General features: G+C 34.5%; 2 protein-coding genes across 2 annotated transcripts; both read right to left on the reverse strand.

Moving 5' to 3' along the window:
• Nucleotides 1-2,341: 2,341 nt before the first annotated feature.
• On the reverse strand, nt 2,342-2,890 carry LOC131163544 (putative germin-like protein 2-2). Its single transcript, XM_058120138.1, has one exon. The coding sequence runs from the start codon at nt 2,888-2,890 to the stop codon at nt 2,342-2,344; it is 549 nt and encodes a 182-aa protein (XP_057976121.1).
• Nucleotides 2,891-11,936: 9,046 nt separating this feature from the next.
• LOC131163545 (putative germin-like protein 2-3) lies at nt 11,937-12,305 on the reverse strand. The gene has a single exon (XM_058120139.1). The coding sequence runs from the start codon at nt 12,303-12,305 to the stop codon at nt 11,937-11,939; it is 369 nt and encodes a 122-aa protein (XP_057976122.1).
• Between the last annotated feature and the right edge of the window lie 11,830 nt (nt 12,306-24,135).

Genomic DNA, 24,135 nt, shown 5'->3' on the forward strand with positions numbered 1-24,135 from the left:
TCCCTAGAACTTTGTATGTCATGATTTGACCCCTCATGACAGGGTTGTGCGGCCGTAGGTGGGACTTAATCTGGTCGGCCCTCCAGATAAGTCATCATACTATACACTACCTCAACCCAACCAAACTGCATACTCTCCTAGGCGCGAGACTTGCTACTACCTCGTCAAACTGGCCCCCTCAACCCAGTGAACTGGGGAGCTGCATCCTCCCCGAGCACAGTTTGACGGTAGCCACACACTATCTGAGATATGTGGTTGCATATTATCTGTTTATAGCAACAGTACCGTGCTCTATATTCTGTATCTATACTGTATCTATTTGTAATCTTTCCTCAAGGATCTGATACTATATATATATATATACATACATATATATACTCTTTTATTGTTTTCTTCATGTTTTAAAAATTACCATAACACTATCTTTTGTATTGTAAATACTATAATCTCTGTATGTTGTATCTGTATCGTCTTGATGTTATCTCTTTATATCTGTCTGTATACTCTGTCTATATGCTCTGTCTGTATACTCTGTATATTATGGTAATAGGAAACATGACATACTATAAATACTGTATATACTATTATGAATAAAGATGTAATATACTGATCTGAGTAAAACTGTAATATACTATTCTCGATAAATATCTGTGATATACTAATCTGTATAAAACTATAACATACTGATCTGAGTAAAACTGAAATATACTGTTCTGGATAAATATATATAATATACTATCTATATCTGTGTAATGAGTATAGTATGATATACTGTAAAAACTATATAAGTTCTTCATCACATAAATATCTACTCAGGCCACACAAGCATTTAAAACTCATATTCTGTAAAACTGGGTAATAAGTTGGTATATACATATGTATAAAATCTCTGATAATATTATAAAAATTCCTAGCATGACATATTTCCCTTACCTTAAATATGAAAAGTCCCTACTGTACCCTAACCCTACACTCGTAGGGTTCTCCACTCAATATCATGAAAATGACATTCCCCAGAACAAAACATCAGTATTTTCTTACCTACAACATTTTTTATAACTGTAGGGGAAGCATATTCTAAACAAAATACCTTACCTTGAATTTGGGACGAATTTTAAACCTCTTCCACCGACGATCCGCTCCAGTAGACTTGTAGAGAACTTTGCCAGGAGTGTCATGGTGGCTTCAAATAGTCGATCCGACGTGAAATAGGGTCGAGATCGAAGAGAGAAGGAGGGAGAGGCGTTTTTAGAGAGAGAAAGATCCTTTTGCACCAAAATTGTGCTGAAAAATCTGGGTTTTGGCAATTTATGGCCCTGGATTCGTCGACGAGAGTCTTTAAGTAATTTCGTCGACGAATCTTCCTCCCTCGTCAACAAATTTCAAACTGCCCCCAAAACCTCTCTTGGTATTTTCGTTGACGAACTCCCTATGTTCGTCAACGAGGCCCTTCAAAGTGCAATGTCGTCGACGAACCCTGCTGCCTCATTCTGTTTCTGTTTCCATTTCTCTCTCTCTTTATTATTTAAATACCATTATTCTTTGAGTCATTACAAGGTGTAGTTTGGGATTCCTTGAATGAATGATAGACCTTATATAAGATATAGTTAATCAATCTAACATGCTTTTTTTGTTGGCTTAACTTGATAGCTCTAGGCTAGACTATTTATGTCAAATTTGGTTGTCAACTGCTAACTAGCTCAACTGGGGTTTGTATTGGATTGTTTTCTTTAGGCTTGATTGTCACCATCTGCTCAACCCAACTAATGTTTTGACTATACCTTGAAAATTTCTTATTAGATAAATCTTTCCAACCTTATATCTTTCCTTATAGGTTAAAAAAAAAAATTGTATTTTAAGTTGTTAAATTAAGGCTGCCTTCTTTTATTTTGTTATATTTGGCAAAATAATGACAAAAAAAATTAGAGTACCAAAAGATTTGTTTCCCCAATTGAAATCGCATAGCAATTCTTTGTTTCTAGACAAGCATATGCTTGTTCGGGATTGACTACCTATTTAGTTGGGCTACCTAACAAACCTGTAGTAATTAAGGATTTTAAAATATCTTAAGGTTGTGTTTGAGAGTGGATTTCAAAATTTGGATTTGGATTTACATGTATATGAATGAAACATAGTATAATTTTTATTATATTTATTTAAATTCAATTTTCAAATTCTAAGCTCCAAATATAGGCTAAATGCAAGAAGAAGAAAAAAAAAAGTTTAGTAATTGTAACATGAGTATATATAGGTCTTAATCAATACCAACTAAGATGGAGTTTTTCCATTTTATTCATTTATTATTTATGACTTATTGTCCACAAGACAATGGACTATCTAGCTAGAACTTGGATACAATTTGATTAATAATTCCCTCACCCACATGGAAAGCTTTTGCAAGAATATCCGTCTCGAGTTTTAAGCTGGACCCAAACATTGTTTCCGCAAGCATGACGGGTGCAATGTCTTGGCTACTAAGAGCAACCAGGATAGTGGCATTTGTGGCTCCTAGATTTTTCTTGTAGTGGACGAGACTATTCGGAATCGCAAGCAATTGACCCTGATGAAGCACTTTCGAAATGAGACGGTTTTCGGGATAGGGTGTAATAAAGCCCACTTCAATGCTTCCTTCCATCACAAACAGTAGCTCGTCTGCCTGGTTTGTGTGGGGAGGGAAGATGCCCCCTGGCACAATGGAGCCATACACCATTGAGACGCCGAGGGTGTTGAGTCCAGGGATTTCGGTCACGCTCACCCACCCTAATGTTGATCCATAGGGATCAAATTTCCTTTGTGTATTGAATCCGCTTGAGAAGAAGTCATCAGCTTGAACCTCGCTGATGCTCTTGCATGGGAAACCATTTACCAGCACCACTATTGGTATACGCATGAGTTAGTATTGGAATAATATAAGGATCATATGTTCTATCAACCATTTGTTCTTGTTTTAATAACAAGAGCTCTTTAGAAAGAAAATGAAACTTATCTATTAGTTATTTTTTTATAGTGCCATTTTTTGTTAGCACCGGAGGAGGAATCCACTTGTGAGTTCCAACTGCTCTCCCTCGAGCAGAAGCTCCGCCACTCGTGAACTAATTCTCCGACAGTTTGCTCAAGTAGGCCTTACCACTGCATCTTAATGATCCTTCTTAACCTCAGTCACACACTTCCACACCCAGAGTTATGAACCATCGGCTCTGATACCACTCGTTAGCACCAGAAGAGTCCATAAGTGTGCTTGATACGCATGGTTGAGCACCTACTTGACCCAAAAGTTTAAGCCTATTGGGTCTTGGACCCAATCATATATATAAGCACCCATCATTCACTCACTTTTTCCAATGTGGGACAAACTCACAAGTGGAATTCTCAACATTTTTTTTGTTAAAAAAAATTCAACTGTGTCTTTTAAACCTCATGATCAATTATGAGTCATCACAATTTAGACATCTCCTTAATTTGGATATTTCACATACACTTTAAACTTACGAAAATTCAAATGCAATTTTATATAATTAAAGACCAACGCTCACCCACAAACTAGAATATTTAGTTTTAGATTTTTGAAATACCAATATTGCTAAACATTTGCATAATCTTACCTTACAAATACTAAAAATTCAACTATATTGAGAATGTACATGCTTTATGCACAAGATATTATAGGTCAAACCCATTAAGCATTTAACAGATCATAAACCGCAAAACATTTGTCTTACCTTTCAAATAAAAAAAAAAATACAATTAATAATTGTCTCCAAAAAACATAGCCAAATAACAATTACTTTCTATGAACCAAAAAAAGTCTTTAACACATATATTTATATAAGTGCAAATATGTATAACTGATATGTATTTGTTTGTTTTCAAAAATTGAATATTGAAAATTTTAGAATGAAAACAAATAGCAAGTGAAAATTGGTGCGCTTTATTCTTTTTAAATTGTTAAAATTTTATTTTTTTCATGGAGAAATCTTATCAAATCAAAATAATAATGAGTGATTGGTCAACATATATGGGATTTTTGCATTTAATTTAATTTTTTTTTAGAAATTGTGAATCTTTGATTAGTCCACACTAATTAATTTATTTTTAGCTCATAGTTATCAAAATTAAAGTTGCATGTGGCTTTGGTGGGCATGACTCATAAGAAGATATATATATATATATATATATATATATATATATATATATGTGTGTGTGTGTGTGTGTGTGTGTGTGTGTGTGTGTGTTAATTCCTCAATAAAATCACTCATTTTGCTTCTAAAAAAAAAAATAGAATAAAAATTTAGTCAGCCCTTATAGGTAGCTCAACAATAAGGCAATTCCTAGGACTAGCCATCAACTTGGACGTCTTGTGCTTGATCTTCATGAGATCAAACCTCTATATACTTGGACATTGATGGAGGTTATTGCACAAGGTATCACAAAGATAGCCAATAAGTTATGATTGACCCCTTTAATTTTATTTTTTAAAAAAATAAAAAAATAAAAATATTGATTGACAAGATATACCTGTGCTATTTATGTCTGGTCTGACACAGATGGTCTTATAACGACTTGGAAATTCAGATGCCAAGGCTGAAGAGGAGGAAATAACTAAGAACAATCCTAGCAAGAAGATGCGAATGGCCATTAGAACCCAACTAAGAACTAGATTCTATGATTGGTAGACTTTTAACGGTTATGAGAAAAAAAAAAAAAAAAAAAAAAAACTTTGAGTAGTGAGTAGGTTGGTCAAGGGAACCTTGCTTTATATAGGGAGGGAAAGAGTTGATGTTAATGTTGCTACATTTTCATTTTACAATTTTAGTTAATTTTTCTATAGATTGTCCTAAATTTCCTCTGTTACAGTAGTTCAATGTCTCCAAAGTTGAAATCATTTAGTCATATTGCCCCCCTTAACCAAAAAGTTGAAATATTTTCAAAAAATATAAATACATATTTTTTCTTTTTACGCCCCTTTTTGTTGGGTTGTCTAATCAGAATGCGGTACTCATGACTCTAATTTTAAATATATATCTTAAATGCAAAAAAAAAAAAAAAAAATTACAAGAAAAATTTTGAGAAAAAGTTGTTTCTCATAATTACAAGAATGACCACGTTGTTTGAAAGACTTATCTATTTAATTGTAGGGTTCTCATCTATTTTAGAGGTGATGGTGGTCTTGGGAAAATATCTCTTGTATTTTCTCTTATTTAAAATGATGATTTAATTTCGCCTTTATCTGTGGTCTTGTTCTAAGAAGAAGTCATTGGCTTGGGCCTAGAATGGAAACAAGCAATGAGATATGTGTATGTGCATATAATATAATACAACTTTATGTTTTGGTATGTTTGAAGATGCAATTCAATTAGTTTTTTGTTTAAAAGGTAAAGCTAACAAGACCAGCAAAACCAGCAGAGTACAGCTTAACTTATGAACCAGCAAGTGGAGCTATAATTTGAAAAAAAATTATAATATAACTTGTTAATCTTAGGAGTGCACTTCACTTCCCTAAGTTTGAGCAAACAGGATGGAACTCTTCCCAACCCAAATGAGCCACAGCAGGATGAAAAAAATTTGTAAATTCGAATGTAAATAATTTTATTGACAAAAATATTCTTATTTTTTGAAAGTAAGATGAATAATTTTAAAAGAAGTAAATTCTATAAAACATCTCGAAAGTAAATTCAACTGAAGCTAGGTTAAATGGCATTTAGAAAATTTAAAAGTTAATGCTTGAACTTAAAGAAAAAAAAATTCATTTAGTTAAAAATAGAATAAACTATTATTTATGAAACAAATATCTACATCTATATCTATAATCGAATAAAGTAAATCATTTTGTGGAAAAAAAATAGTTTATATTTTAAAAACAATACAAAATATTTCTAAAAAATAAAATAAACAACTTAATTGGTCACCTCTCTCAGGTAGTCGAATGGTAAGGTCTATTTCTGGGGCAAACTATCATCAACTCAAACATTCTAACTTCAATTCTTTAGGGGATGAAACCTATATTTTAATAGGCATATGAGGTGGAGAATGATATTGTTACTTAATGTACCACAGTCAATCATTTAAGTAAATTGAGAATTTAGAAAAAAAAATATTGACTGAGTATATGTACCTGTGCTTTTTATTTCTGGCCTCACACAAATTGTCTTATGATGACTTCAAAAATAATCATGGCAAGAAGATGCAAGCAGACATTAGAACCATAGTAGATTCTACATATAGAATATTTTTTGCAATGTGAAATGCATTGTTGAACTTTTGAGTAATGGGTATATAGGTTTGTTAGGAGGGGAGCTTGCTTTATATAGGGAGGGATATATAGGGAGGAATTCAAATCAAATTAATATCGCAAAATATTTTTTTATTTTAAATTTTTCATTAAAATTTTTCCATGGCCTAACCTAGATTTCTAACCTTTTGTATCATCCATACACACCTTCTAAATACGTATCATGCACCTCCTATCAGCGACATTAAAAGACCAATGGAGATCAAAAGCGCGTGTTTGATACACGTACACATTCAAAAGATGTTTGTGTGTTTGTATATATATATATAATAAATTTTCCTAAACTTCTTCTTCTCTATAGCTCGTTTTTTACAAAAGTGAAAATCCTAGAGTTAGATCTTGTTTCTTCAAAGTAAAAGATAGAGTCTTAATAGATTTTAAAAAGCACACGTCTTTATATATTTTACTTTCATTTTAGCTAGACAATTTAGCTAGTAAAGAGTGGTTTGCTCATGGTTTTTGAAACATCATTTTAAATTTGTGTTTAACATATGTATACTTTCAAAGATACGGACGTATATAATAGATTTTACTATATTTTGTCTTTCTCTATAGTTTATTGTCTTCAAAGTTAAAATCATAGACTTATATTTTGAAACATATATTTAAAAGAAAATATACACAAGCGAGAGTAATTTGTTAAGATTTGAGTAATATGCACCTGATGATCCACACTCCAAAAATTGTTTTATTTTATTGTTTTAAACTATAATTTATTCTTTATTTTCACAATAAAATGACAAATTTGACCTTTCTTCTTCTTTGTAAAGAGTGGTGGTGATATTTTTTGGGAGCGTCAATTACATAATGTAAAGACTAAATTGAAAATTCATTAAACACAATTGCAATAATTATTTTTTTTATAATTTTTGCAAAAATAATACATTTTCCACTTTTATTATTCATGTATTATCAACAATTTAATTTTCAAATAAGCATATTATGCCTTTAAATATTTAATTTGCATAAAAAAGTGATGATATTCTATGCCTAGTGACTTTATATATCAATCAAAAGCTTTAAAATTGTTGCTAGTGCTTTAAAAATCTAACCCTACACTAAGAAGAATGGAAGATTTTGATGACATGAACAATACTTAATTAATTATTAAAATAATAATTAATTACTCTTTTTTTTATATATTGATGTGGATGATGCACATGGGTGAATGGGTGACATGCCTAAATGAAATGAGGTTTATAAAATTTTAATTTTGATCGCTCATTATTTTAAAAAACTCAAATTTAATCTATAAAAAAATTATTTCTTACTCGAGAAAAACTCTCATCATGTACATCCTTCTTATGAAATTGTTCATGAACAATAAAATTTTATAAAATATAATTATAAAGTTATTAAATGTTACAACACATTATTTGTAAATGAACTTTTACGAATAATGACTTGTGTGTTGTTTTTCTTCCTTTTTATGTAAGCTTATTGATTTCATTTTAGGATAGAAATTGAAAATGTGATATTCTAATTAAATTAATGAATTAACTAAAACATAGTTAGAAGAATTCATAATTGAAATTAAAACCCTTTTCAAAAGAATTTAATTAATTAAAAATTACTATATTGTCAAAATTATGATTGCCATTGAACTATAAGAAATTGATTCAGGTATTGCTCTCATTTCTATCAAATACTACCTAATCGAGAGTTCTCATCATGTACAATATTCGCACTATACAAAATAATGTGTGTTACCTATTCAAAATTTTGACCTAAAAATATAAAATTTAGATCAATCAATGCCTTTCTTTGAATGAAATTGTAGTGCCTCGAGCCCGGCAAGGCCCGGAGTGCTACCCTATCTACACATGTCTTTGATACCATACTATAGTAACTCAAAAATCCCACAATGGGTACCGGGTACACCTGTCAATATCTCAAATAAAACATGCAGCAGAAACATATACATAAACCCTGAATACAATACAAAAGTTCTAGAACCATCATATCATATATACACATGTCTCATCGAAAACCAAAATAATACAACAACCCAAGGTAATTCAAAGCATATCCATACACATTCACATCCTCGTGTCTCACCAGCACTATCTTCAAACCCAACTAACTAATCCTGCTTGGAGCTCTCTAGGCTCGACTCCCTGGATTTCATGAAATGTTAAAAGATTATTGGAGTGAGACACCTCTACTAAGACGGAATAGATTAATGTCAGTGTGTGACAACATGAGTTCTAGTATAGCATAACTTATAACTTTTAAATTATTAACTTTAACTGGTAAATCATGTAAGACTGAACTTATACATATACATATATGAGGATACATACTTTTCTTCAATTTTCAAAACATTCTTTGGTTTCATAAATTTCTTTGTGTGCATAAATCATCATATTTATATAAACATACATACATAAAACTATCCCTAGGACATTCATATGTGTTGTCATGTAATAATCCCACATGACCGGGTTGTGCGGTTCAAAGGCTAGACTTAACCATGGCTGGCCTACTAGGCTAAGTCAAACGTATCATATATGTAGTACGATTGCCCACCTAGCTTGGTTCGAACCTATCTTACTCTTCACAACACTTCTCGAGGCCAGACACAAGGAGTGTCCTACTCTTCGCAACACTTTGGGCTAATCGACTCTATTACTAACACTTTCTGAATAGTGTGGTTGCACTGACCTATCTGTACACCTAGCCTAGTCCGAACCCATCATGTTCTCCGCAAACACTTCTCAGGCCAGACCTAGGGGGTTACATTGTTAGATCTTGCTAGCTAGCTACGGTATTGTTCTCTAAACATAATTAGTCTATCAGGGTTCTGATATCATATAGTACAATTTATAAAATAGTTGTTAACGTGATCTCATTTCATGCTCATTATTTCATAAATCTGTGCAAATCATGTTTTCATTGTCATATCATATTTATCATGTAATAACCTGCTATTTATTTTCCTTACTTTTCTTTCTTTATATTATACTATGAAATTTATAATACTCTGATACCTACTAGATTAAACCAAAACATCAACCTAAACAGCAAGAAGCTGAATTCATATAATCATAATAAAAAATATATAATACCAAAGTGCTAAAATGTTCCCAAAATATACATATACGACTATTTCCCAAAATACCCTCAATTAAGACTAGGGCTATACAGAAATAACCTCCCTAAAATGCTCACTCTATTGATAGGCCTAAACTATAACCTCCTCTATTTGCAAGCCCGATTTACTCGCCTAGTTGGATCCCTTGAAAAATATTAATTTAATGGGATGAGACAACGTTTAGTAAGACGAAATATGTTATTGCTAGTGTGTGGCAAATGAGTTACAATACTATGAAAATTTGATTCTATATAATCATATATAACTGAATCTGTAAATACAATACAAGTAATATAAACCACCACCTCTAACCATATTACCTAACATATCCGTATTTTAGGTTTCTATTCATAATACTTTTAATGTATATAAGTATATTTCTTGTTTCCGTGAAACTATACATACATAATAATAACTGAAAACTTTTTTGGATGCATAACTGTATGTCATGATTTAACTCCTCATGACAGGATTGTGCGGCCCCATAGGTGGGATTTAGTACTGGCTAGCCTACCAGGATAAACCACTATACTCTGTCAGTCAAATCAGCCCTCCTCAATCCATATCTGATGGGGAGCCTGTCCACAACATAGGCACGATTGATTTATCTACCACATATTATCTAAATAGGTGGTGTAAACCTTTAATTTCTAGCTATTGGGCTTTAATTTAATTTCAATTCAGAATTTTTAAATTCCAATTCATCCCCCTATTGGGATTGCACCAAAGCTAACAATCTCCATGGAATTTATAATTCCACTTATATGTCCCTTGTTGTGATTTAAACCTTTAATTTCTAGCTAGGCCAACAAATCTGGTTATTGTTTTGTCTTATATTTGTTTTGGTATTAGGCTATAGAATATCGACGACCTAGCTAGGCATAGTTAAAGGTGTGTCCTTTGAGTAATTTGGCTTTTGGTTTTCTTTCATTCTCTTTTGTTAGTGGCTATACCAATTGCAAGAGGCATGGTCATCCAACCTCTCCTTTCTCTCCCCAATCTCATATTGTCTGTTTTTTTTTTTTTTTTTTTAGAGTTTTATTTCTTTCTAAATCCTGATCGATCGTACTTGACTACAATAGGGAAATGATAAATACATGAGCGAAATCAAATTTTGTACCTCCTCATATCATTTCTTAAAATTACAATCCAATTCCATAGAGTTACCATTGTATTTGTTAGGAAGCTCCTATATAAGGCTAATTGATGATTAAGATTTTGAACCAAAATACTTGAAATGCTTGAGCAATTAGTAACGGTTTCAAAAAACGTCACTAATGGTCAGTTGAGACCACCGTTATAGTTGCCAATCCATAAGCGTCACTAAATTGTCACTAATAATTAATAGTAATAATTTTCTATTATTAGTGACGGTTTAAAACCATCACTTATAGTCTTATTTTTTGTAGTGATTTAAGGAAGATATTAAACCTCTCAAATCTACAAAACAGAACATATTACTAAAGAGTGCTATGATGATGAACCCTTTTATGCCTAAGTAGCAATAAGAGGTATATGTGTACGAACAAGTGTCTCCTAGATAGTCTCCTCACCTTACCACTCAAGTACTGCTCATTGTACTTGTCTTGGTGAGCATATATATATATATATATATATATATATATATATATATATATCTATTTCTAAAGATGGACATCGATTTAGGAGACAACAATATTTGGGGTGTGAATTCAGTTTCTTGTTTGACCGCATAAACAAGACTAGTATCATTGACTATCCAACAATTATCGAATCCATTATACCACTAGCTAGGTGTAGTTAGGTATTCCTTGTATGAATGATAGACCTTATATAAGATATAGTTAATCAATCTAAAATGTCGTTGTTTTTGTCTTAACTTGATAAGTCTAGATTAGACTATCTATATGACAAATTTGGTTGTCATTGCAAACTAGCTCAACTGGTTTGTATTGGATTGTTTTCTTTAAGCTTGATTGTCAACATCAGCTCAACTCAACTAATGTTTTGACTATACCTTAAGCTGAAAATTTCTTATTAGATAAATCTTTCCGACCTTATATCTTTCCCCATAGGTTAAAAAAAAAAAGTTGTATTTTTACTTGTTAAATTAAAGTTGCCTTCTTTTATTTTATTATATTTGGAAAAATATTGACAAAAAAAAAAAAATAAAGTACCTAAAGATTTGTTTCCACAATTGAAATCACGTAGCAATTCTGTTGTTTCTAGAAAAACATATGCTTGTTCGTGATTGACTACCTATTTAGTTTGGCTACCCGACAAACCTGTAATAATTAAAGATTTTAAAATATCTTAAGATTGCGTTTGAGAGTGTGGATTTCAAAATTTGGATTTGGATTTATATGCATACGAATGAAACATAGTATACTTTTTATTATATTTATTTAAATTCAATTTTCAAATTCTAAGCTCCAAACATACGGTAAATACAAAAAAAAAAAAAAGTTAAGTAATGTAACATGGGTATAATCAATACCAACTAAGGTGGGGCTTTTCTATTTTATTTATTTATTATTTTATAATTTATTGTCCACAAGACAATAAACTATCTAGCTAGAACTTGGATACAATTTGATTAATAATTCCCTTATCCACATGGAGAGCTTTTGCAAGAATATCCGTCTCGAGTTTTAAGCCGGACCCAAACATTGTTTCCGCAAGCAAGATGGGATCAATGTCTTGGTTACTAAGAGCAATTAGGACAGTTGCAGTTTTGGCTCCTAGATTTTTCTTGTAGTGGACGAGACTATTCGGAATCGCGAGCAATTGACCCTGACGAAGCACTTTTGAAATGAGACGGCTATCGGGATAGGGTGTAATAAAGCCCACTTCAATGTTTCCTTCCACGACAAACACTAGCTCGTCCGCCTGGTTTGTGTGGGGAGGGAAGATGCCCCCTGCATCAATGAAGCCAAACACCATCGAGACGCCGAGGGTGTTGAGTCCAGGGATTTCGGTCACGCTCACCCACCCTAATGTCGTTCCGTATGGATCAAATTTCCTCAGTGTTTTGAATCCGCTCGAGAAGAAGTCATTAGCTTGAACCTCGCTGATGCTCTTGCATGGGAAACCATTTACCAGCACCACTATTGGTATGTGCGTGAGTTAGTATTGGAATAGAATTAATAATATAAGGATCATATGTTCTATCGAGCATTTGTTCTTGTTTCAATAATAAGAGTTTTTTTTTTTTTAACTCCCAGGGTGTGGTTCAGGTGATAGTGCGAGCTGCGAGAGTGTCCTTCACGAGGTCAGGTATTCAAACCCTCTCGGACTCGTTTCCACCCCTGGACTCCTGAATTTACCCTCTCTTTGGAGTTGTGGGGTCAACTTCAAGGGGCGCAGGATTAGTCACGTGGACCTAAAACGGACACGTGGATACCCGGTGCGTATTTGAAAAAAATAAAAAATAAAAAATAAAAAATAAAAAAAAATTAATAAGAGCTTTTTAAAAAGAAAATGAAACATATCTACTAGATATTTCACATACGCTTTAAAATGAATTTTATATAATTAAAGACCAACGTTCGCCCACAAACAAGAATATTTAGTTTTAGATTTTTAAAATACCAATATTGCTAAACATTTGCATTATCTTACCTTAGATAGACTAAAAAAGAATGCACTAGATATTATAGGTCAAGCACCATTAAGCATTTAACAGATCATAAACCACAAAACATTTGTATTACCTTATAAATAATAAAAAAAATTACAATTAATAACAGTCTCCAAAAACCATAGCCAAATGACAATTACTTTTTATCAACCAAAAAAAATCATTAATATATATATTTATATAAGTGCAAATATGTATTATTGATATGTATTTGTTTGTTTTCAAAAATTAAAGATTGAAAATTTTAGAATGAAAACAAATAGTACTAAGTGAAAATTGGTGTGCTTTATTCTTTTTAAATTGCTAAAATTTTATATTTTTTATAGAAAAATCTGATCAAATCAAAATAATAATGAGTGATTGGTCAACATATATGGGCCTTTCGCATTTAAAAATATTTTTTTAGAAATAGCGAATATTTGATTAGTCCATATTGATGGGTGGAGAGGAGCACTCAGCCACTGGTTGTGGCTGAAACTCAGTGAGGATAAATTGCCAAATCAGTAATTTCAATCTGAAAATAAATTACAGAGGAATAAAATCTCTCTCACGGCTCACTGGCTAATCTCTCTCACACACCACATTGCTCACATTTACTCACACACAACTCAGCTATTTATAGTAATTATAGAAATCAAATAATCAACAATGGTGGGTGCAAATCTTCAATAGAGGTGGGCTGGTAGGTGGAGTAGGTTGCCTGCAAATCTCCAATGTCCACAACGGTGGGCTGCCGGTCTTCAATGGAGGTGGGCTGCCGGTCTTCAAGTTTAATCTTCAACATCCCCCCTTAAACTTGACTCTCCTAACTTTGTTATTCCGAACATTGTCTTCAGTCTTGCAAAAAATATCATGTCTGAGTGTTTTTGTGAAAATATTAGTCATCCGATCATACGTTCTGCAAGATATCAATTTCATTTCTTTCTTCCTGTAACCCTTGGCGACATGTTTTGCTTTGTATCTCTGGACTTCTCTTTGAGTGTTCTTCTTGGTCTTGTAGACCCATTTTACACCAATAGTTTTGTGGCTCTTCGGGAGATTTGTCAACTCCCAAGTCTTGTTCTTCTTGATGGATTGAATCTTCTCATCCATCATTTTTCTCCATTTGTTTTCTTCGTTAGCTTTCTCAAAGCTAATTGGGTCGCTAGTTAGCAACAGGCAGTTTAGAGCAATATATTCTTCCATTGGTTCTGTATTTTCATACAGATCGGCTAGATTTCGAGCTCCTCTAGGTCTCATGTCTGAGATTTCACGCTCAATTGGTGATGGAGCTTCATTCCTCTGTGGTGAACCATGTGGAGGTGTCTGCAGCTCAGGAATTTGTGGCTCGATAGCCACTTCTCTTGTCTGTGTAGGTTCTTCTCCTTCAAGTGTCAATTCCGCATCTTTGGAACATTCAACCTGGTCCCATTTCCAGGATTCATTTTCTTCAAAGATGACATCCCGACTGTGAAAGACTTTCTTGTTGATGGGATTGTAGAGTCGATATCCCATGGTGCTGTCACCGTATCCTACAAGGATACACTTCTCTCCTTTATCATCCAGCTTTGTCCTTCTTGCTTCTGGGATCTTGGCGTAGGCTATGGAGCCAAACACCCTAAGATGACTCACACTGGGCTTGTGAGTACTCCAGGCTTCATATGGTGTCTTTGTATCAAGACTCTTCGTCGGACACCTATTGAGCAGATAGACTGCACATAACACTGCTTCTGCCCAAAAACTCTTGGGCACATTCTTATCCTTTAACATGCTTCTAGCCATGTTAAGGATTGTGCGGTTCTTCCTTTCAGCTACACCATTCAACTGGGGAGTGTATGATGGTGTGAACTGTTTCTTAATCCCTTGTTGTCTAAGGAATTCCAGGAAAGCTTCGTCTTTGTACTCTCCTCCTTGGTCTGACCGGAGTGACTTAATGCGAAAGCCACTCTGTTTCTCCACAAGAGTTTTGAACTCTTTGAACTTATCGAATACCTCTGACTTCCTTTTCAAGAAGTAGACCCAGGTCTTCCTACTGTAGTCGTCGATGAAGGTGAGGAAGTATCGATTCTGTCCATTCGAAAATGGTCTTAATGGACCACACACATCTGTGTGTATTAGCTGGAGCGGCATGGTTGATCTCCAGTCGGTTTGCTTTCCAAAGCTGTTTCTGTGTTGTTTGCTCAAAATACAGCTTTCACATATCACATTTGGATGATGGATATTTGGTAAGCCTTTCACCATCTTCTTGCTTCCCAATTGTTTCAAACTTTCAAAGTTTAGATGCCCATACCTTAGATGCCATAGCCAGTCTTTGTCTTTGATGATAGCGCTCAAACACCTTGGCGTATCATGTTGGATGGCGAGCGGAAACATTCGATTCTTTGCCATTTGAACTCGAGTAACAAGCTTTCCTCGAGCATCTATTATCACCATCTGCTTATCACTGAGGCTAATTCGATAGCCTCTCTCCACGAGCTGTCCGAGACTAAGTATATTAGTCTTCATGGCTGGCACATAGTAGACGTTGGAGATGTAAGCATGATCTCCAGACTTCTGTTTGATCAAAACATCTCCTCTCCCTTGGACTGCAATTTTAGAATTATCTCCGAAAGAGATCTCCCCCTGAACTTTCTCATCAAGTTCAAAGAATAGGTTCTTTCTGCCAGTCATATGGTTGCTGGCTCCAGAATCAAGGTACCAAACACTCTGGTCCTGAGGAGTTGCATTGTGTGCCATCAGCATCAACGACTCTCCATCTGCATGATCAGTTTCGGCAAGGTTGGCCTCCTCACTAACCTTTTCGTGTTGTCGCCCCCAACATTCATTGCTATAGTGTCCATACTTGTGACAATTATAGCATTGAATGTTTCTTTTGTCTACATTCGAGCGATTATTATATCCTCCTCTTCTTCCTTGTCCTCTGCCTTGTGGGACATAGCTCTGTTGATTTCGTCCTCCTCTAGTGGGACCTCTTCTGCCTCTGCCACCTTCTCTGGAGTTAAAATTTCCAGAATTTCTTCCACGAGATCCTCGGTCTCGTCCTCTTCCTTGTTGTGACGTCCCCCCTTTGTCGTATCTATCTGTAGTGAGGGACAACTTCGTTTGGAGAGCTTGCTCCAGTGCTTTATCATCACTTCTTCTATTGACTTTTTGCTCATGGGCTTGGAGTGAGCCCACAAGTTCTTCTACAGACATTGTTTCCAAGTCTTTTGTTTCTTCCAGGGTCACAGCTATATAATCATATTTTGGATCTAAAGATCGCAAAATTTTTTCACAAATTCTCTCGTCATTGAGAATTTCTCCATTTCTTCTTAATTGATTTGATACTACCATTACTCGTGTATAGTAGTCTGAAATGGATTCAGTAGACTTCATTTTGAGAGATTCGAACTCACCTCGCAATGTCTGAAGACGAATCTTTTTAACTTTATCTGCACCTTTGTGTGTTCGATGGAGAGAGTCCCAGACTTCTTTAGATGTCTTTGCGGAGGCGATGATTTCGAACGTGGCCTCATCAAGGCCTTGGTAGATTATGGATTTTGCCTTGCAATCTTTCTTTCGATCGGCTCGCAAGGTCGTTCTTTGAGCTTCGGGCATAGCTGCTTCGACTTCTTTTGATGGGCTTTCTCTGTACCCATCTTCAACGATGTCCATGACATCCTGAGAACCTAGAAGGGCTCTCATTTGAATCGACCAATTGTCATAATTCTCTCGGGTCAATTTTGGAATGACCGATTGGATAGTACCGTTAGCCATCGAATTTAATATATAAAAAACAGAGAAATGGGGGCTGATTTTGGTAAATCTAATGCCACCAATAAATTCAGAAGATTGAAAAACCTTAGGAACCGGTTTTGGTTTGCAAAGAACCGGTCTAAAAATCACCGAACCGGCTATAGGAAAATTCTGGTGAATTTTTAAACTAACCGGTTTAACTTAACGGCCGCTTAACGGCGTTAATTTTTCCGTTACGCCACGTGGCGTTCTCTGCGCTTGCCGCGTGTCCGCTTCTGGAGGCGGGTCGGATGCGGGTCAAGCCTCGGGTACGGATCCGGGTTGCTGGTCGCTGGATCCGGTTCTCGGGTCGATGGGCCGGGTTGCGGGTCGCTGTCCGGGTCGGATCTCGCCAATCGGGCGAAGAAGACGCGTGCGGGAGCGTGAGGCGCGTGTCACCGGCTGCCGGATTCTTCGTCGGCGCGTGCAGCGCGTGGTAAGAGCGCTGTCTTCGTGGGAGGCGCGTGGGGGCGCGTGTGGGCTCGTCCGGTGTCCGTTTGAGACGTGGTTTTCACCGTTGGAATCGTCTTGAGCTGAATTGTACAATGGTAGGCCGAATTTGATATTTGGAGCAACTTCAAAACTGGGAGAAAATCGGATTTCTCCTCTGTTCGCCTCTGTTTGGCGAATTCCGGCGTACCTAGACGCTCTGATACCACTGATGGGTGGAGAGGAGCACTCAGCCACTGGTTGTGGCTGAAACTCAGTGAGGATAAATTGCCAAATCAGTAATTTCAATCTGAAAATAAATTACAGAGGAATAAAATCTCTCTCACGGCTCACTGGCTAATCTCTCTCACACACCACATTGCTCACATTTACTCACACACAACTCAGCTATTTATAGTAATTATAGAAATCAAATAATCAACAATGGTGGGTGCAAATCTTCAATAGAGGTGGGCTGGTAGGTGGAGTAGGTTGCCTGCAAATCTCCAATGTCCACAACGGTGGGCTGCCGGTCTTCAATGGAGGTGGGCTGCCGGTCTTCAAGTTTAATCTTCAACACATATTACCAAAATTAGCAAACTAAGGGACTTTCTCTTCCAGCCATTCTGATCAAGGAATGGGGTAAGAAAAGACTTAAATGAGTTTGAGTTCTGAGTTTGAGTTTTAGTTCCAAGTTCGAGTAAGTTGCATCCCGTTTTGGTGGGCATGACTCTAAAGAAGATCTATATATATAAATTAACTCCTTAATGAAATCACTCATTTTGCTTCTAAAAATTAAAATAGAATAAAAATTTAGTCACCACTCATAGGCACAACACAATAAGGCAATTCCTAAGGCGAGCCATCAACAAAGGTATAGGCTTGATTTTCATGAGATCAAACCTTTATTTACTTGGACATTGATGGCAGAGGTTGTCGAACTAGGTATCGCAAAGGTAGCCAATTAGTTAGGATTGGACCCCTTTGACATTATATTTTAAAAATAATAATAAATAATAAAACATAATTAAAAATAAAAATGTTGATTGACAACATATACCTGTGCTATTTATGTTTGGCCTGACACAGATAGTCTTGTAACGAGCTGGAAATTCAGATGCCAAGGCTAAAGAGGAGGAAATAACTAAGAACAATCCTAGCAAGAAGATGCGAATGGCCATTCAAACCTCACTAAGAACTTGATTCTATGATTGGTAGACTTTTTACATGAGAAATAAATCAACTTTGAATAATGAGTAGATTGGTCAAGGGAACTTGCTTTATATAGGGAGGGAATGAGATGAGGTTAATGTTCCTACATTCTTATTTTAAAATTTTAGTTAAAACTTTTCTATAGATTGTCCTAAATTTCCTCAGTTACAATAGTTCATTGTCTTTAAAGTTGAAATCATTTAATCATATTGCCTACTTAACCAAAAGTTGCAATATTTTCAAAACATATACATATTTATTTTCTTTTCACGCCTATTTTTGTTGGGTTGTCTAATTAGAATGCGGAACTCATGGCTTTAATTTTAAATATATATATATATATATATATATATATCTTAAATGCAGAAAATAATAATAATTCACAAGAAAAATTTTGAGAAAAATTTGTTGCTCATAATTACAAGAATGACCACGTCTTGCTAGCATATTGTTCCTTGGATTCACACTCTCATCCTACACGATAGTTTGTGTCTTGAAGTTCTCGTAAACAATGCCAACTAAGAATTCAAACTCTAAGTTTAAGAGCTTAAAAAGGCTGGGAAGTTTGTAAAAAATATTTCAAGCTAAGAGTTTACAAAATAAAACTAGATCACTGTGAATGCTTCAATGATGAACCTCTAATGCCTTTGCCAATAAGAGGCACGAGGGTATTAGAAGAGTGTATATTAGTCCCTTCTTCCATACCTCTCACTAGGTATAGATATGCTTATGCGTTTGAGGGTGTAAATCCATTTTTGAATTTGGTTTTCATTAATATGATTGGTTGGTTAGCGTTTATAAGCATCATTTATTTGATTGATATTTTTGTTGTAATTATTGAATCTATTATGGTGTAATAGTACGGAATTGTACGTTGGTATTTGTTTCTTTTATGGATAAATGACTTGATTAAATATACCAATTAATTAATTTTAAGGTGCAGATTGATTAATTTGACCAACTTATAATTAAATCAATCTTTTTAACCTTACATCTTTCCTCATTAGCACCCAAAAAATGTTTATCTTCCAACTTGTTAGTTTAAGATCACTTGATTTTATGTTGTGTTATTAATTACAAAAGTATAAACATGACTAGTACTCCATTATTTCTAAAATTAACAAACGATCCAGTTATCACATATGACTATTTATAATTGTATGTCCCTTTTAACTAGGCTAACTAATAGAACCTGTAGGGACCCGAACCTGGAAAAGAAAATAAAATAAATAAAAGAAAAGAAAAAGAAGAAATCGATTTGGCAAGATCCCAAACCATCAACAGTTTCACTGAGTTCAGCAAAAATCTTCAACGACTATAAACATTCGAGAGCATTGAACTGTCAAACCATCAAAGGTTTCAGAAACCCCAAGAAAATCATCGACAGTTTTCCTCTGGGTAGGCTTACTTAAGTAGTAAGCAATGTATTTTTATTTCATAATTTGCATTCCTCTCTCTCTCTCTCTCTCTCTCTCTCTCTAAATTAGGTTTTTCTGACTCTCTATTCTCTCACTCTCTCACATGGCTCTCTCTCTCTCTCTCTCTCTCTAAGATCACCCGGAGTCCGTCATCAGTCCCCGATCATTTTTCCCTCTTCTCTTGATAGCGAGCTCACTTTCAATGGCGGGTTTGAAAGCTAGGGTTTCCCATTTTTTGAACGTAATCGGCTTATTTTCAGGAACAGGTAAGGAGCTTATGTTATGTTAGGTTTTTGTTGAAACTAAACTGCTTAAACTACGTTATATGTATGTATATTCATGATGTAATGCCCCGACCCCCTACGTGGACCAGGAGTGCTACTAATCTATTCATTTACCTGGTAATCCACATTTTAATATCATGTACGCAGCGGAAAACATAATTATAAAACCTTAAACCATGCATCCACCTGTATTCCCATATATACAAATATCTCCCAAAAATATTCAGTATTCACAATACCAGTATGTTTCACAACCATTCATAATATCTAGAAGACTTAAAACATAAAACATAAAATATTTGCATTCCCAAAAACATCATTAAAATGTTTATACCTTTTTTCTTTCTATTATCTCCCAAAAATGCTATAAAACCTTGAGCTCTTAAAGCTCGATCTCAAGGAGGTCCTGAGAAAAAATACATTTATATTCGGGTGAGACACATCTCAGTAAGGGAAGAAACAATATATTAAAACAGTGTGCGGCTAACATTAGTTTATATAACAACATATTAATAACATTTGTAAAACACTTCCATAAACACTGAAATCATTCTCTGAACCTAATTAAACACATGAAAAGGTTTAACCTACGAGATTACCTAAGGATAGGGATGATTACCCGCCCATACAAGTAGCACCCCTCTGCTCTGATACATTAGGCAACCCATAGGTCAAAGCTAAAGCATACTAGGGCGCTCACCTTACTCAATAAGCCCTCAAGTGATAAATTAATCTCGTACCCACGCAGTTCATACAAAAGTTTACCGGTGAAGCCTCCCAAGAATAAGGAAATGTACCCGTCCATACAAGTAGTTTGCCTCTGCCCTAGCACGTTATGCAGCCTACTACTACACCTGATACAACCAGGGCACTCGCCTTTCTCAGCAAAAAGTTTGCCTCGCCCAAACGTAACATGTTCTACTAGCATAAATATTGATAATATCATACTACATTATTTTGTTTGTCATTATTCTGCATTTCTCAACTGTTCATGTTTCCATATTTTACTTTTCATTTCATTTCACTTTACATGACTCTTTCCTATTTTACAATGTTCACGTTTTACATTTCATTTCTATTTCATTCATTTCCATTTTCATTTCATTTCATTTCATACCCAGCATCTTTCAGCTGTCATACATTTACCCAGCATCTTTAGCGGTTTTATCCAACATCTTTCAGTTGTATTACCCAATATTTTTCAGCTGTTACACATTTACCCAGCATCTTTCAGCTGTTTTACATGGTTGCATTAACACTCACATACAGCATATTTCATATAACATTTTCATACTCAGTTCATTTTCTGCATATCATGCATCTCATGAATATATCATATTTCCACACTACATTCCTATTTACTTATGTCACACTATTTAGCAGTAAAATTCATACATTGCCTGAAAATAAGTCAACCCACATTTAACATTCATATACTAGAAAAATACCTTTAATTTCTTGTATAATTATTCTGAAAAATATTTCACTTTCATTAGTTCAATTTCATATATACGTATCTAATAAACAGCTTTAAACTCGGAAAAACATAATTTAAATGATTTGTATTTTAAACCCATACCTAAACATTTACACGTATATATAACACAATTTATTTTCCATTAAATTCATAAAAATTCTAGTTTAACATATATTTTTCCCCTTACCTGGTTTCTTGAATTACACTAACAAGGACACCGAAAAGATACCTGCGGCGCTCGCCCGGACCCTGAATCAAAAATTCTAATTCCATTAAATTAACCATATATAAAATATTATTTTAATATTTCCTAAACCCTTAAATACCAAATAAACAGTTATACCCTTAAATATAACTAATTTGCCAAATTTCTCAAATCCCACTCTCGCTTTGGAGTGGGGTCTAGAAAACCCCAATTGAAAATTTACTCACACCAAAATGACGACGATCACGACTATGACCCCATGGTGGTGCCTGATCGTCGATTTGACTTAAGATCTAAGGAGAAATTAAGAAATTAGAAAAAAGTTGTCTTACCCCAGGAATGGTGCCTACACTACTCCCATGACAAATCCCCTCAAGTAGAAATGTCGATGGCGAAGATAGGAATCCAACAGCACCTTCTGTTTCTCAATCGGCGCTCGTTAGGCCGACGAAATTAAGGAGAGAGAGAGAGGCGGAGACGGAGAGGCGAGACAGACTGAGAGAAAGCACAGAGCTCTCTCTCTCTCTCTCTCTCTCTGCAATTCAGGAAGCTTCAGGCTTCCTTATCCCTTTTCTTTTTTTCTTTTTTTCTTTTTTTCTTTTTTTTACGTACTTTATCTAATAATATTATATTATATATATATATATATATATATATCATATTATTTATTCAACAAATCAAATTTAACAATACTTAATTAATTAATTAATTATAATAAATAAATTTAATTTAATTTAATTTTTTATTCTTTTATTTGTTTATTTAATTAATTAATTTAAAATGTTCAAATAATTAACTAATCAATAATTACTCTTAATTTAAACTTTTTTAATTAATTTTTGTTAGTAATTTTTTTTCCGGGTTATTACATTCTTCTCTCCTTTAAAGAATTTCATCCTCGAAATTTCTTTACTATTCAATCATCCATAACCAAATTAAATCATTGTTACCTTAATCATAAACTTATACCTGCCCCCTTGGCAATATCTGCCTAATTCTGGATCAACAAGTACACTCGTCCTGGTCCACCACTACCTAGAGGTACTTGCTGATTTTCTCCGATATCATAACCTCTGAAATCAACTAGTCAACCTCATACCACACATTTCCATATATTCCAATTTAAATATCAAATACTCAACTTGACCACAAACCATTTAATCACAACACCTAAATTATTCTTCTTCAAAAAATTTTCTTCCTAAATCAACCAACCTAACCTTCGAGTTCAAATCCCAAGTTCTTATTTCTTTGCTTAGAAACATCACCATCGATGGATTTACTATGATTTTCTGAAACTAGCTACTTCTTCAAAAAAACACAGAAGACCATCAAGGGATTTCTTCCCCCAAGCTTACGAACCACAACTCAAAATTCCTAACGGTGTCTTAATCTACCCATTCCTACCCTTATCGCAACTCAATCCTATACTCTGTTATAAATCATCCCTAACTTAATACTCTAATATTTCCATATCCAGACAATGTGAAATTAATCACACTTCCGACTGGACATTGCTCTGATACCATCTGTAACGCCCCGACCCCCTACGTGGGCCAGAGTGCTACTAATCCATTCATTTACCTGATAATCCACATTTTAAAATCATGTATGCAGCGGAAAAGATAATTATAATCTTCCAACAAATATAATACCAGAGTTTTATAAATCTATCTACACACCATAATAAACCATGCATCCACCTGTATTCCCATATATACACATATCTCCCAAAAACATTTAGTATTCACAATACCAGTATGTTTCACAACCATTCATAATATCTAGAAGACTTAAAACATAAAACATAAAATATTTGCATTCCCAAAAACATCCTTAAAATGTTTATACCCTTTTTTCTTTCTATTTTATCTCCCAAAAATGCTATAAAACCTTGAGCTCTTTAAGCTCGATCTTAAGGAGGTCCTAAGAAAAAATACATTTATATTTGGGTGAGATACATCTCAATAAGGGAAGAAACAATATATTAAAACAGTGCGTAGCTAACATGAGTTTATATAACAACATATTAATAAAATTTACAAAAAACAGAAATCATTCTCTAAACCTAATCAAACGCATGCAAAGGTTTAACCCACGAGATTACTAAAGGATAGGGGTGATTACCAGCCCATACAAGAAGCACGCCTCTACTCTGATACATTAGGTGTAATGACCTGAAGAATAATGGTATTTAAATAATAAAAAGGGAGGGAAATGGAATCAGTAACAAAAGGAGGCAGGCAACTTCGTCGATGAACATAGGGGTTTCGTCGACGAGGGTTCTTCAGGATCTCGTCGACGAGGTCTCGTCTTGTCAACGAGAAGATACCAAGAAGGATTTTTTTGAAGTCT

The sequence above is a fragment of the Malania oleifera genome, chromosome 9 (genome assembly GCF_029873635.1).
Source record: "Malania oleifera isolate guangnan ecotype guangnan chromosome 9, ASM2987363v1, whole genome shotgun sequence".
Taxonomy (NCBI): Eukaryota; Viridiplantae; Streptophyta; class Magnoliopsida; order Santalales; family Ximeniaceae; genus Malania; species Malania oleifera.

Coding starts and splice junctions, on each gene's coding strand:
- LOC131163544 (XM_058120138.1), bottom strand. CDS start 2,890: ATGCGTATACCAATAGTGGTGCTGGTAAATGGTTTCCCATGCAAGAGC.
- LOC131163545 (XM_058120139.1), bottom strand. CDS start 12,305: ATGGTGTTTGGCTTCATTGATGCAGGGGGCATCTTCCCTCCCCACACA.